Source organism: Phycodurus eques, chromosome 10 (genome assembly GCF_024500275.1).
Source record: "Phycodurus eques isolate BA_2022a chromosome 10, UOR_Pequ_1.1, whole genome shotgun sequence".
NCBI classification, from domain to species: domain Eukaryota; kingdom Metazoa; phylum Chordata; class Actinopteri; order Syngnathiformes; family Syngnathidae; genus Phycodurus; species Phycodurus eques.
The window spans coordinates 14,932,653-14,945,708 of NC_084534.1; the positions used below are offsets into that span (position 1 = coordinate 14,932,653).

The following is a 13,056-nucleotide window of genomic DNA, read 5'->3' on the forward strand; positions in this document are numbered from 1 at the left end:
CCCCCCCCCCCACATGGCATGGAATAATGACATTATAACATAATAAATAAAGTACTTGGACAAATAAACTGGACTATGTGGAAAGGAGCAATGGAAGAATGAAAAAGTCAATTGCTGATAACACATGGTTTCTCCCCCCCCCTAGTTATTTGCAACCAAATCACCAAATTTACTAACAGTAACATCATTTCAAAATATAGCCAAAAACACAGATCAAGGTGCATTTTTTTAAATCCATTATTTCCCTGCAACATACAAAATAGTATTTTCATGCCCATGCTTGTTTAAACCTGTGATCTGGAACCTGTCAGAGCCTTAGATTCCATCTGTAAGTTTGGTCCAATGAAAAAATTGTTGGTAAAAATATAGGATGAAAGGACAAAGTGTCACATGTGGACAGATGCAGGACTTGCTGGATGTTTCTCACTGAGAATATCCAAGAAAATGTTGACAATATTTTTGAGATAGAGAGTAAATAATGTGAAACTTATGCTCCTCTCTTTATTATCACTGTATGACAAGAGTATGACAATGATACACTGAGTTATTATCACTGTATGACAATGATACACTGAGTTTTACAGAATGAGTTACAGGAAACAAAAAAAAAAAAAAAAAAACAGCTTACAAAGAAAACAATCAGAAAAATAAAATTATCAAAACATTGAAAAATATTTTTTTTCTTTTATAACTACAGACACCACCTCTGAAGGCTCACGGCAGCGCAACGTCGCAACTGGAGAAGACATCCAACAAGATTGTTTAATCCTCCATGTTGCACCAAGAACATCAAAAGTCTGTTATTGGGATTCATTAAATGTCCATGGGTTTAGTCTGATCTTGGATCATCTATCCTCCGGAAAATAGCAGGAAAGTTTTCCCCTCTGTTTCGCTGCACTTTCTTTCCTTCCTCTGTGCAAATACCCAAACGAGAAATTATGACATCATCAACCTGCAAAAACAAAAACTAATTATTTGCTTGAGACACAAACACACCGTGCATCATACATGTTAAATAAACATTAAAATGAGATAAGATGATTTGCTGGAACAAATGAAAATGTTGAATGAAGTGGACACAGAGGGATTACACTTGCCCTTAACATTGGCTCTCCATAATAGAGAGGAAGGAGTATTAGGACCACACTGAAATGAAATCTAAAATGATGGGAGTATGTTAGAGGGCCTCCAAGGGCCCTATACAGAAAAATCTATGGATACAAAGATCACTTTGACATTCTTCGACTTTAATTTATTAAACAAGATAAAACCAGTCCATTGAGCAATTATATATAAACTGCTATGTCACAGTAGTCTGTTAAAGGTGACAGGAAAATAGTTTAGGATTTTTCAGGATTTTGGGGTAGCACGCTACCCTGTATCCACTAGCATAGGGCAGCGCCAGCACTGACCAGAGGCCCCTGCTTATTTCAGCAAGACAATCCCAAACCACATTCTGCACGTGTTACAACAGCGTGGCTTCGTAGTAAAAGAGTGCGGGTACTAGACTGGCCTGCCTGCAGTCCAGACCTATCTCCCATTGAAAATGTGTGCCGCATTATGAAGCGTAAAATATGACAACGGAGACCCCAGACTGTTGAACAGCTGAAGCTGTACATCAAGCAAGAATGGGAAAGAATTCCACCTACAAAGCTTCAACGATTAGTGTCCTCAGTTCCCAAACGTTTATTGAATGTTGTTAAAAGAAAAGGCTATGTAACACAGTGGTAAACATGACCCTGTCCCAGCTTTTTTGGAAAGTGTTGCAGTTAATGATGATTTGCTAAAAACAATAAACGTTATCAGTTTGAACATTAAATATCGTGTCTTTGTAGTGTATTCAATTAAATATAGGTTGAACATGATTTGCAAATCATTGTATTCTGTTTTTATTTGTTTAACACAACACCCCAACTTCATTGGAATTGGGGTTATTGTTCTTATCTTTTCACGATTGACACCTTGTTGGGCACGCTTTGGCAGATGAATTGACAAAGAGGTCATTCTTTTACACAATACCTAAAGTAATGGTTTTATTTTAAAAAAAAAAGTACAATGTAAATCAATAGTAAGTGTGACAGCTAAATAAGGTACACATTCCAAGAACCACTGTCAACATACAGAAACGACAGCGACATTTAATGTAACAATAAGGATGTTAATTATTGCAACAACAAAATCTACATTTGTCATGTGTGCTTGTTTTCATTACTCTTAGCAGATAGCTTTGGGAGCGATCACGCAAATAGTTACACGATAGGCCGGCCGTGCGCTATCTGGGCTTCCTGTACACTACAGTCTGGTTTAGTCAGTGTAGTGTTCAAGAATCAGAATCAGTCTTGTATTTTTTTTTTAATTCACTTTAGTTACCAATCAATCAGCACACAGCTATTATCTAGATATCAGAGAATCAAACAACGGTTTACTGAACTTTTCCTGAGCAGACGTGGCAATATCTTTTACACAATGATGCCGGTTTATAATGCAGTTCCGCCTGAGCGATTGAAGGTCACAGGCATTCAATGTTGGTTTTCAGCCTTTCCAATTTTATGCAGACATTTTTACAGATTCTCTGAATCTTCTGATATAATGGACCATATATCCCTGAATTACTTGCAATTTTCATTGAGAAACGATTGTAAAATGTTGGCCTACTTGCTCATGGCGTTGTCCACAAAGTGGTGAACTTCGCCCCATCCTTGCTCGTGAACAACTGAGCCTTTCTGGGATGGTCCTTTTCCAATTAACCTGTTCACCTGCGGAATGTTCCAAAAGGCGTTTTTTGAGCATTCTTCAAATTTCCCAGTATTTTGTTGCCCCCCGTCCCAGCCTGCTTGGAACGTGTTGCAGGCATCAAATTCACAATGAGGGAGTATTTGCCAGAGGTGAGTGTAAGTCAAATATGTGCAAGTCATAAGCAAATCTCAAGTCATAACCTTCAAGTCTCAAGCAAGTCCCAAGTCATTGTGGGGGGGGGGGGGGAAATACATAAAAAAATAATAATAAATTTTTTTTTTTTATTTTTATTTTTTTAAATCAAGCAAGTCGAGTCATTACTTGGTTTAAATCATAACACTAAAAAAAGTATTCACACCTTATAAAAATTAAATGAACAACAACTTCGATTATGATTGATTGAATTTATTGCACTGAATTTTTTTAAAGTTCTATTTCAAACTCAATTTAACTGAACATTATTTTCTGAACAAACTATGCTGTGTACTTTTTGGTAACAACCTTGTAACTCCTACGGTTCTTAAGAGAAAATAATTTAGCAAAAGCCAAGTTTGTAGTCGCAAATACTTGATTTGAATCTTTGCATAGCTAAAAAAAAAAAACTAATGTATTAGTAGTAGTTGTTTTCACGGGCATCGCACCCAAGAGGGATGTGATCCAAGCTGCCATCTCCACCCAAATGTTTATTTTAGAATTCGAAGCGGGCCACTAAAAAAGAACCTTTCAACTGCTGAAATGCATTGAACTGGATTTCTCATTTTCAAAGGCTCCACTACAATAGAGAGCTTTGAGAGTTTAAATATTTCCCAAATGTTCCCCCTTGAAAAATGTAACCCCTCAAAGAAAACTGGAACACTGTGTGTGTGTGTGGGGGGGGGGGGGGGGGGATGTGAGACCTCTGTGGAGCAGACAGAAAACAAATACAGTTGTGTGTGACCAGCAAACGCAAAGTGGAAAAAGCTCCATGTACCAGTTCTTCATCGGGGACCCGTGCAAATAATGGATGTTCACTGAAGTGCTTCACCATCCAAAGGTGGACCTCCTCCACATCTGTGATGGTGTATACCAAACCCTAAAGAGACACGCACAGGACGACCAATAAAATAAGATGAGGAAACAAGTTTGTGAGGAGAATGTAGATCAAGTTATCAAACATTTTAGAAATATATGTAAAGAAAACACGCTAGTGGCGGCACGGTGGACGACTGGTTAAAGCGTCAGCCTCACATTTCTGAGGACCCGGGTTCAATCCCCGGTCCCGACTGTGTGGAGTTTGCATGTTCTCCCCGTGCCTGCGTGGGTTTTCTCCGGGCACTCCGGTTTCCTCCCACATCCCAAAAACATGCATTAATTGGAGACTCTAAATTGCCCGTAGGTGTGAATGTGAGTGCGAATGGTTGTTTGTTTGTATGTGCCCTGTGATTGGCTGGCAACCAGTTCAGAGTGCCCGCCTCCTGCTCGATAACAGCTGGGATAGGCTCCAGCACGCCCGCGACCCCAGTAAGGAGAAGTGGCTCAGAAAATGGATGGATGGATGGAAAACACGCTAGTAAAGAAGGAGCCTTACAGCGAATCGTGAAAAAAACGATACAACTCATACACCACCAAAATGCTTAGAATTGCCTATATTAATAGGTTAAACCGTAATACACCACAATCTATGTACCCAAAAAAGACTGATAACATTTCAATCTTATCTTACATTACACTTTTAAATAAATGGCTCACAGATTACTGAGAAAACTCCCTGGAAATGTGCATATATGTAACCCATAAAAATACCAATTGTCAAGCAATAATGAGACCTCTGTCATTTGTCAGCTGAGCTCTTTAATAGCCAGACAATTATTTTTGCCATCAGTGGACTATTCAGATCGCATGTGAATTGCAGCTTATCGCACCAGCGAGCATCTGCTCTTATGGCTGAGACTCGCTTGCTTAAAACCCGGAAATGCTGTGTTGCCGTTCAGCTGAGTTAAGTGGGTGGGTACCAAGCACAAAGTGGTCAGGTACTTGAATAAGGAGTTCACTTTTTACATCACAATTAAACGGAAATGTAATCCTGTAGTTTTGCAATCTTTATGCATTTATCGTCTTTTGCATTCAATTGACAAACCGCATAGATATCAATCTTAAATCAGGTCACAGACTCATTTTGACCTGTGTTATCCATAAAAAAAAGTCAGAAAAAATGGATTCTGATGGAAAGCATAAGGAAAAAAAGAACCTTAAAGCATAAGGAAAGGGAAATTTTGGGGGGACTAGAATAGGTTGTATTTTAGTCCAAACATGGTATTCTGATTAATATTTTGTTTGTAGAATAAGAATTAAACCGATAAATTCATAAATTTTCACCTATTCCAGGAGGTGGCCATGTTGGGCAATATCGGCCCCTCTTGCTGTCAACTGAAATTAATGTCTCAAGTGCCCTCACGAACGTCACCTGATCAAACCCAGAAATCAGGATATTGGGCTCCCCCTGTATGCTGCCATAACGAGCAGAACTATGGGTTGATTGCATGAGGTTTTGGACAATATTCAGGCAAATTTTAGTTTAAACCATCATGTAATCAACCTCTGCCTCAAGTCAAAAAGTCTAAGTCAAGCCAGCCGCAACAAGACTGTTCATATTAAGCACGACATTTATATATAAATAAAATAAAAATAAACAATTTAAAAAAGCACCACGGCAACACACCGGATGTCACCAGCGCACAGCAGATCCCAACAAAATAAAAGCCTCACCATTGGACATTTATGCTTTGTTAGGCTTTTGCCTACGAATATTGTCATTCATCCAAGTCATGCATTCTTAGGGAATTGAATCGATCACAACTGAACTGTTCTGTTTGTCCACTGATTCAATACCTTGAGAATTGTTAGGCTTTAATTTTAAGTTGGCCTCAGCACCTCAACAAGGCTTCTGGCACGAACAATGCTACGCCGATAGCAGCCTCGCCGGCGAGAGACGCGTTATTAGGATTCCCACATAGTTTCTAGGCAGGACAAGCCCCACGGCAAAATGATTGGCTCCTGCGTCGCGAAGGGCAGGCTGGAGCCAATAATATTGGAGCAGGACGTGTCCTGCCTAGAAACTATGTGGCAATACAAATAACGCGCAAGAGACATGCTGGCCCAACCACGACACTTGACCGGATGCTGTCCTGACCGCAGTTTTTCCTCTCCGTTATTTTAGTTATAATCAAATTTTAAAAATAAACAATCACAGTGTTCCTGAATATTCGATAAATATATGCACGATTTTGGACTTTCCGACATATGGAGAATTAAAAAAAATAATAATACAAAGAGGGAATACAACTTTTCTTCAGTACACCACGCCTTCTCTAGAATTGACTACTTTCTTACAAATAACTTGGTTGCTCAAAACAGGGAACTGATCTTAATTTCTCTAGCCACACCCAGGCTTGATACTGCCACACCTTTTCTCAATCAAGAAATCACTAAAAGAGAACCTGCCTGACGAAGTGAAGTAGACCAAAAGAAAATAAGATAAATAAGATATTAGGAAGGGAGCAAACACGTTTTTACACCGCTGTACATGATGGTGCACAACTTGGTGCAGATCCAAATGAGGGTTATGCAACGTTGTCAGAAGTCTGTGGTCCACAGAGACCCATTCCAGTTATTACGCTTTCAGTGTAAATTGCGTCTGAAGGTTTCATCACATGTGCAGAGCAATGATCCTTTGCACTTTGATAAAAATAACCCAGAGACAACACAGAGGTTAATCCCCTATGTCACTGCAGTTTACTTTGGAGACTGCACAGATAGCTTTACTAGAACAAGGACTTCTTAGAAAACTAAGTCATGGCACGCATTACCACACTGCACTGCACTTTAGCTCACTCATACTTTAGGACCGGACATATTATCTGCTCTTGGGTGTCTGAAATATGACCTGTGCTCAGATGTAAAACATTGAGTCACTTATTAACTGTAATTCATGTTTTGGGGTAAAACTGTATCACGTAAGTAGACTTCTTTGACAGCGTTCCAAACCACCAGCACAGTTTTGGCTGCATGCCAAAAGAGAAGGTCATGGCAGACCACACACGCATGCATGCATGCATGCATGCATGCAAGCACGGACACGCACACACACACTCACACATGGAGATGCACGCATGGACGTGCACATACAGTAAAGGAAAAACTATAAAGCTTAACTTCCGTACGAGGCCCTTCTTTGTTACCAACAAATAATTGGTAAGGGAAGGCATGCGGCTGCAGAGTTAGGGGTAGGCACAGCAGGCAATTCTAGGATTTCGACAATGTAAAACCAGTTGACAAAATGAGTGGCTTTACAGTATATTAAGCCGATAACGATATGGTATCGAAACCGAAAATCGAAATACTCCAAGACAGGAACCTCTCGCCTTTGAAATGGTAGAACATGCCCCTTCCAACTCAGAGAGTCTGCTTCCAATCCAGATGCAGCTTTGATTATTATGATTATTATTATCATCATCCAACCATCAATTTTCTTTATCGCTTATCCTCACTAGGGTCGCGGGCCGCTGGAGCCTATCCCAGCTATCTTCGGGCGGGAGGTGGGGTACACCCTGAACCGGTCGCCAGACAATCACAGGGCACATAGAAACAAACAACCATTCGCACTCACATTCACACCTGCGGGCAATTTGGAGTCTTCAGTCAACCGACCACGCATGTTTTTGGGATGTGGGAGGAAAGAGGAGCGCCCGGAGAAAACCCACCCAGGCACGGGGAGAACATGCACACTCCACACAGGCGGGGCCGGGATTTTAACCCCAGTCCCCAGAACTGTGAGGCAGATGTGCTAACCAGTCAGTCACCGTGCCAGCGCTATTATTAAGATTTTTTTTTTTTTTTTTTAAACTTACACTTAAAACACTCTGGAACGGATCATTTCGGTTTCCATTTTTTTCTTATTGGAAAACTTTAAGGGTCCAATGTGTATATAAAAAAGGAATTGGCTACAACAGCAACATGCTTCTTACACAAAAAAAATCTCTATCCAAGAGGTTAGTTTTCCATTGTTGTTTGTTTGTTGTTTTTCTGGACTAAGTGTAGGGCGGAAATCTGCACAATCTACTTCTTTTTTGGAACCCAAAATAAATTAGCTTCACACAAACAAATGATTGTGCTCCAATTTCTATTGTACGTACCCCGATTCTAAGTGTGTAGGCATATTCTGCCAGCAACATGGGACTGATGATCCTCCATTTGTGCTTGGTCTTCTTAAAATGAGGGTCCGGGAAAAGGAAGAACATCTTACTAAGCTGAAAAGAAAGGAAAATTGTTAGAAACCCTTTTGTGAGCCATAAAACGGGACTACTTTGAATCACTCCGAACCAGACAAAATTGTAGTTTCTATTTTTAAGCAGCCATAAGTTCTTGCGTTTGGTTGTTAAACACGGCTGTTTGCAAAGTGGAATTTCCCTTTATAGTTCCCTATAGCTTCTCACGTCAAGTCTGCCAGATCCATTACTTTTTTATGAGGAAAAATGATTAATGTACGGTATGAACAGAAAGATGTGAAGGTAATCATTAGGGATTGTAGCAGCCTCAGGGGGACTCAGTGCTGATTGAAGAAAACCAAACATTCCATTCTTTCCTTAAGTTACAAAAGAAACCAAAATACAGAAAAGTGTTTCAGGTCATGAATTAACAATGGAGCGTGTTTGCGCAAACCTACACAGTGAAGTTAAATACCAAGTTGTATAATTTGGAGTTCAACCCAAAAATTCAGAAAAAAATATGCTTGAAACACACACACACACACACACATCACACATGACATCATGTCAAGTGAGACTTCAGCCCAGTGAGCACCTAAAGATTAAACCTGCACGTTTGTTCATCTTTTCTTTGGATTTTATTGTCATGCCACCACAGATGATGCCAGTGATGGAAAAGAAAGGTGTGATGACCAAGGACTGTAACATATTAGGACACAGGAAAGCACTAGCTGTGTCTGTCTGGGCTGCTCATTACAATATGGCTTAAGCAGCCATAGTTCAACCATGAGTACAGTACATTCAGAAAGAATTCAGAGCGCTTCAGTGTTTCTACATTTTATGTTACGGGCTGATTTTAAAATGGAAATGTAATTTTTTTTTATTCTAAAATCTACACACAACAACACCCCATGATGACAAATTTGTGCAAATAAGAAATTACCTTCTACATGCAGTAGGGCAAAAAAAGTCAGTCACCAATTGTGCAAGTTCTCCCACTTAAAAAGAAGAGAGGCCTGTAATTCTCATTATAGGTATACCTCACCTATGAGAGATTAAATGAGAGAAAACAAAACTCAGAAAATCACATTGACTGATTTTTTAAAGAATTTATTAGCAAATTATAGTGGAAAATAAGTATTTGGTCACCTACAAACAAGCAAGATTTCTGGCTCTCATAGACCTGTAACTTCTTCTTTAAGAGGCTCCTCTGCCCGCCACTCGTTACCTGTATTAATGGCACCTGTTTGAACTCATCAGTATAAAAGACACCTGTCCACAACCTCAAACAGTCACACTCCAAACTCCACTATAGCCAAGACCAAAGAGCTGTCAAAGAACAACAGAAACAAAATTGTAGACCTGCACCAGGCTGGGAAGACTGAATCTACAATACGTAACCAGCTTGGTATGAAGAAATCAACTGTGGGAGCAATTATTAGAAAATGGAAGACATACAAGACCACTGATAATCTCCCTCGATCTGGGGCGTCACGCAAGATCTCACCCCGTGGGGTCAAAATTATCACAAGAACAGTGAGCAAAAATCCCAGAACCACACGGGTGAATGACCTGCAGAGAGCTGGGACCAAAGTGACAAAGGCTACCATCAATAACATACTACGCCGCCAGGGACTCAAATCCTGCAGTGCCAGATGTGTCCCACTGCTTAAGCCTGTCTGAAGTTTGCTAGAGAGCATTTGGATGGTCCAGAAGAGGATTGGGAGAATGTCATATGGTCAGATAAAACCAAAATAGAACTTTTTAGTAAAAACTCACTCAACTTGTCATCTTTGGAGGAGAAAGAATACTGAGTTGCATCCAAAGAACACCATACCATCCATCATACATTGGGGCTGTTTTTCTGTGAAGGGACCATGATGACTGATTTGTGTAAAGGAGCCAGCAGTTCTTGGTTGCCAACATCGTAATTCCTCTCCGCAGGGGACAGGCGGCGGGAGAAAAAGGCACAGGGATGAAGTTTCTGGGACGTGGGGTCCCGCTGCGAGAGGACGGCCCCTGACCCAGTGTCCGAGGCGTCAACATCCACTATGAATTGGAAGGAGGGGTCGGGGTGGCGTAGGATGGGGGCACTGGTGAAAAGTATTTTTAATTAGCTGAAAGCTTGGGATGCTGCCGGGGTCCACTGAAAGGGGGAACTGGTGGATGTGAAGCTGGTGAGGGGAATAGCGACCTAGCTGTAATTGCGGATGAAGCGGCGATAGAAGTTGGGGAATCCGAGGAAACAGAGTTCCTTCCTGGTGGTGGGAATGGGTCAGACAATGATTGGCTGGATCTTGGCAGGGTCTGGTTGCAATTTTCCTTTGGCAATGATGTAGCCGAGAAAATGTACGGAGGAGAGGTGGAATTCTAATTTTTCCAGTTTGACGTACAGACAGTTTTCGAGGAGGCGCTGGAGGACTTGGTAGACATGAGTGCGGTGTTCTTCGGGGGAGCGGGAGAAAAGGAGGATGTCGTTTAGGTAAACAAAAATTAACCGGTTTAACATATCACGGAGGACGTCGTTGATGAACGCTTGGAAGACTGTGGTTGGTTAATCCGAATGGCATGACTAAGTATTCAAAGTGTCCGAGGGGGGTATTGAAAGCGCTCTTCCATTCATCCCCCTTATATGATATGGATGAGGTTGTCGGCATTACGTATACAGAAACGTACATTTATTATGATTTCGTCACTGTTTGGGTACAGGAAGTAGGCAAAAATGTTGATCACTATTTTCCAAAGTAAAAGCAGATGTTTGCTAATGTCTTATTTGTCTTAAACAAAGATAATTAGTCTTCTTTCATGGAGCCCTACAGAAATCTGACAATATTACTGTTCCATGTCTGACTTTTCCAGGATTTGAACAATTTTAAGGTAAACTAGGTCTCTAAGCGATTAATCGATTGTCAAAATAGTTGTTGGTTAATTTGATAATTGATGGGTTGGCGATTAATCGTTGCACATCTGTTTTTTAATGTTAAAAGAAGGTCTGAAAGTTGACTGCATGAACCAGAAACAAAAGCTATTAAGCCAGATCTAAGCAAGCACGCCCGTGGGCCTCACTCGGCCCTGTCACAGTCTCTGACCGGCCTTTGCAGTCTCTATGTAGTCAAAATAAAATGTAAACTATATTGTTTTTTTTTATTTTGAAAGCGGTTTGTTTACTTTGATGCGCATGTTTCAAAAGCACAAGCAAGCAAAAGCACCAACTTTAGTCTTTTGTTTTGCTAACTAGGCATGTGCTAGTTACCGGTTTGACAGTATATAAGGAGTGTTTTTGTAATGTTTTTGTTTACATTTTTGTGTCATAATTTGTTGTTTAAGTATTACTCAGTACACTACAAAATTAAGTTTTTGCTAAGAATGAAACTAAAGAGAAAAAAAGTTGTTCTCACAAAACGTATCGAAAATTAACCGAAACATGGCTCAAAATTGGAGGTACAGACCATACTTTTGGTTACCTGTACAGTTCCATCGCTCGTGGATTGAAATTTTAATGACTTCTTTAATATTTATTTAACTTTTATTCCTAACTATATCATGCCATAGAAAAACTAGAGCGTCTGCTCTAGTGGACGACTTACAATTTAATGTTTTATATTAATATATTAAAATAATATGAAACACAATTGAGGTCAGTATTCCACCTTCCCACATTGCCCTTTTGCAAAAGGAATGGCACACTCCCATATTAAAGTCAACATTTACCAATAACGACGTGACTGCTGAAGGAGTGCTAACATTTAAAAGGCATGTAAATTCTTACATGTAAATCCTACCTGTCCTTTCTTGAAGAAGTTTGGAAGATACTTCATGGCGTTGCTGCGAATGCAAGCAATGTTCTGGTAGCTTCGTGGCTTGGCGTCACGCAATGACTTGATACGATCCTGGACATAATCGGACACTTTCACCCGGATCTCCAGGCCCAGCATGAGCTTGTCTGGGAAGAGTGGAGATAACTCCACTGAGACGATACATGAGTTACAAATGTCCAAAGTTCAACAGACCGTACAAGTCTAACTAGCTAAAACGGAGTTACCCAAAAGTCCCCCGTATCCACACCCAATGTCTGCGAACTCAACTTGTGGAGTTCCTTCCTGAGACTGCTCTCCACTAAAGAATTGTGGATACAGCGGGACCCAGTCCATCTCCTCTGGACACACAGGACTGACAAAACAAAAATAAAAGCAGTGAGTCCGTGTGAACACGCATGGAAAGAGTCTTAATAACACGAGGATGATAAACAAGAAGCAGTTGTTCTGTAATGGTTGAATGAGCAGTAAATTCATGCACATGGACGTTACTCACTAATCCAACGTATGATGTGCCATCGGGTTTGAATGTGCTCGCTGTCTGTAGTAGCGTTTCTGCGGCATTAACGAACTCATCTTGGCTTCGACACAGATGTGTTTTCCAATTACACGCCAATTCTATTCGCTTCTTCTAAAACGAGAACCCTCTTCTCAAGTCTCGTGTCACGTTTTTGTCTGCATCATTCCCAAACACAGGGGTCGCAGAGCTTTGATGTCATCGTTAAGCGACAGGTCTCGGTTGGGAAGGCGAACCACGTGTATGACGTCATCTTTAAGGGACCAGCCTCGGTTGGGAATTGGAACCACCGTTCTGTGTTCGTCTTTAATGACTTCTGTATTTCTCTTAGTCACTATTCGGGACTTGTTTTGGTTAAAAGTTTGGATCTGTGCATGTTTTGTAAGCAGTTATAATAAAAGTTATTAAAAGCTATTAAAAGCATGTTTTATTTTATAAAGGTTGGGGGGAAAGGGAAGGCGAACCCATCAGCTATTAAATGCATGTTTTAATGCATGTTTTATTTTATAAAAATGGGGGAAAAAGGGAAGGCAAATCCACCAGCTATTAAATGCATGTTTTATTTTTCATCGACTCTGACAATCAGTTCAGGGTGTACCCCGCCTCTTGCCTCTTACTGGGATTGGCTCCAGCATGCCCGTGACCCTAGTGAGGAAAAGCAGTACATAAAATTAATGTTTTTTAAATAACATTTGGTGTACATTATACATATACTAAATTTGCCTATTTTTGGCCATGTATTTCA

The 13,056-nt window shown here is 40.4% G+C and overlaps 1 protein-coding gene across 1 annotated transcript; it reads right to left on the reverse strand.

Moving 5' to 3' along the window:
- Positions 1–626: 626 nt before the first annotated feature.
- mettl1 (methyltransferase 1, tRNA methylguanosine) lies at positions 627–12,486 on the reverse strand. Its single transcript, XM_061688235.1, has 6 exons — positions 12,291–12,486; positions 12,022–12,149; positions 11,762–11,946; positions 7,908–8,021; positions 3,707–3,808; positions 627–952 (listed from the first exon to the last, which is right to left on the reverse strand). The coding sequence occupies exons 1-6, from the start codon at positions 12,368–12,370 to the stop codon at positions 830–832; spliced, it is 732 nt and encodes a 243-aa protein (XP_061544219.1). The 5' UTR covers positions 12,371–12,486; the 3' UTR covers positions 627–829.
- Between the last annotated feature and the right edge of the window lie 570 nt (positions 12,487–13,056).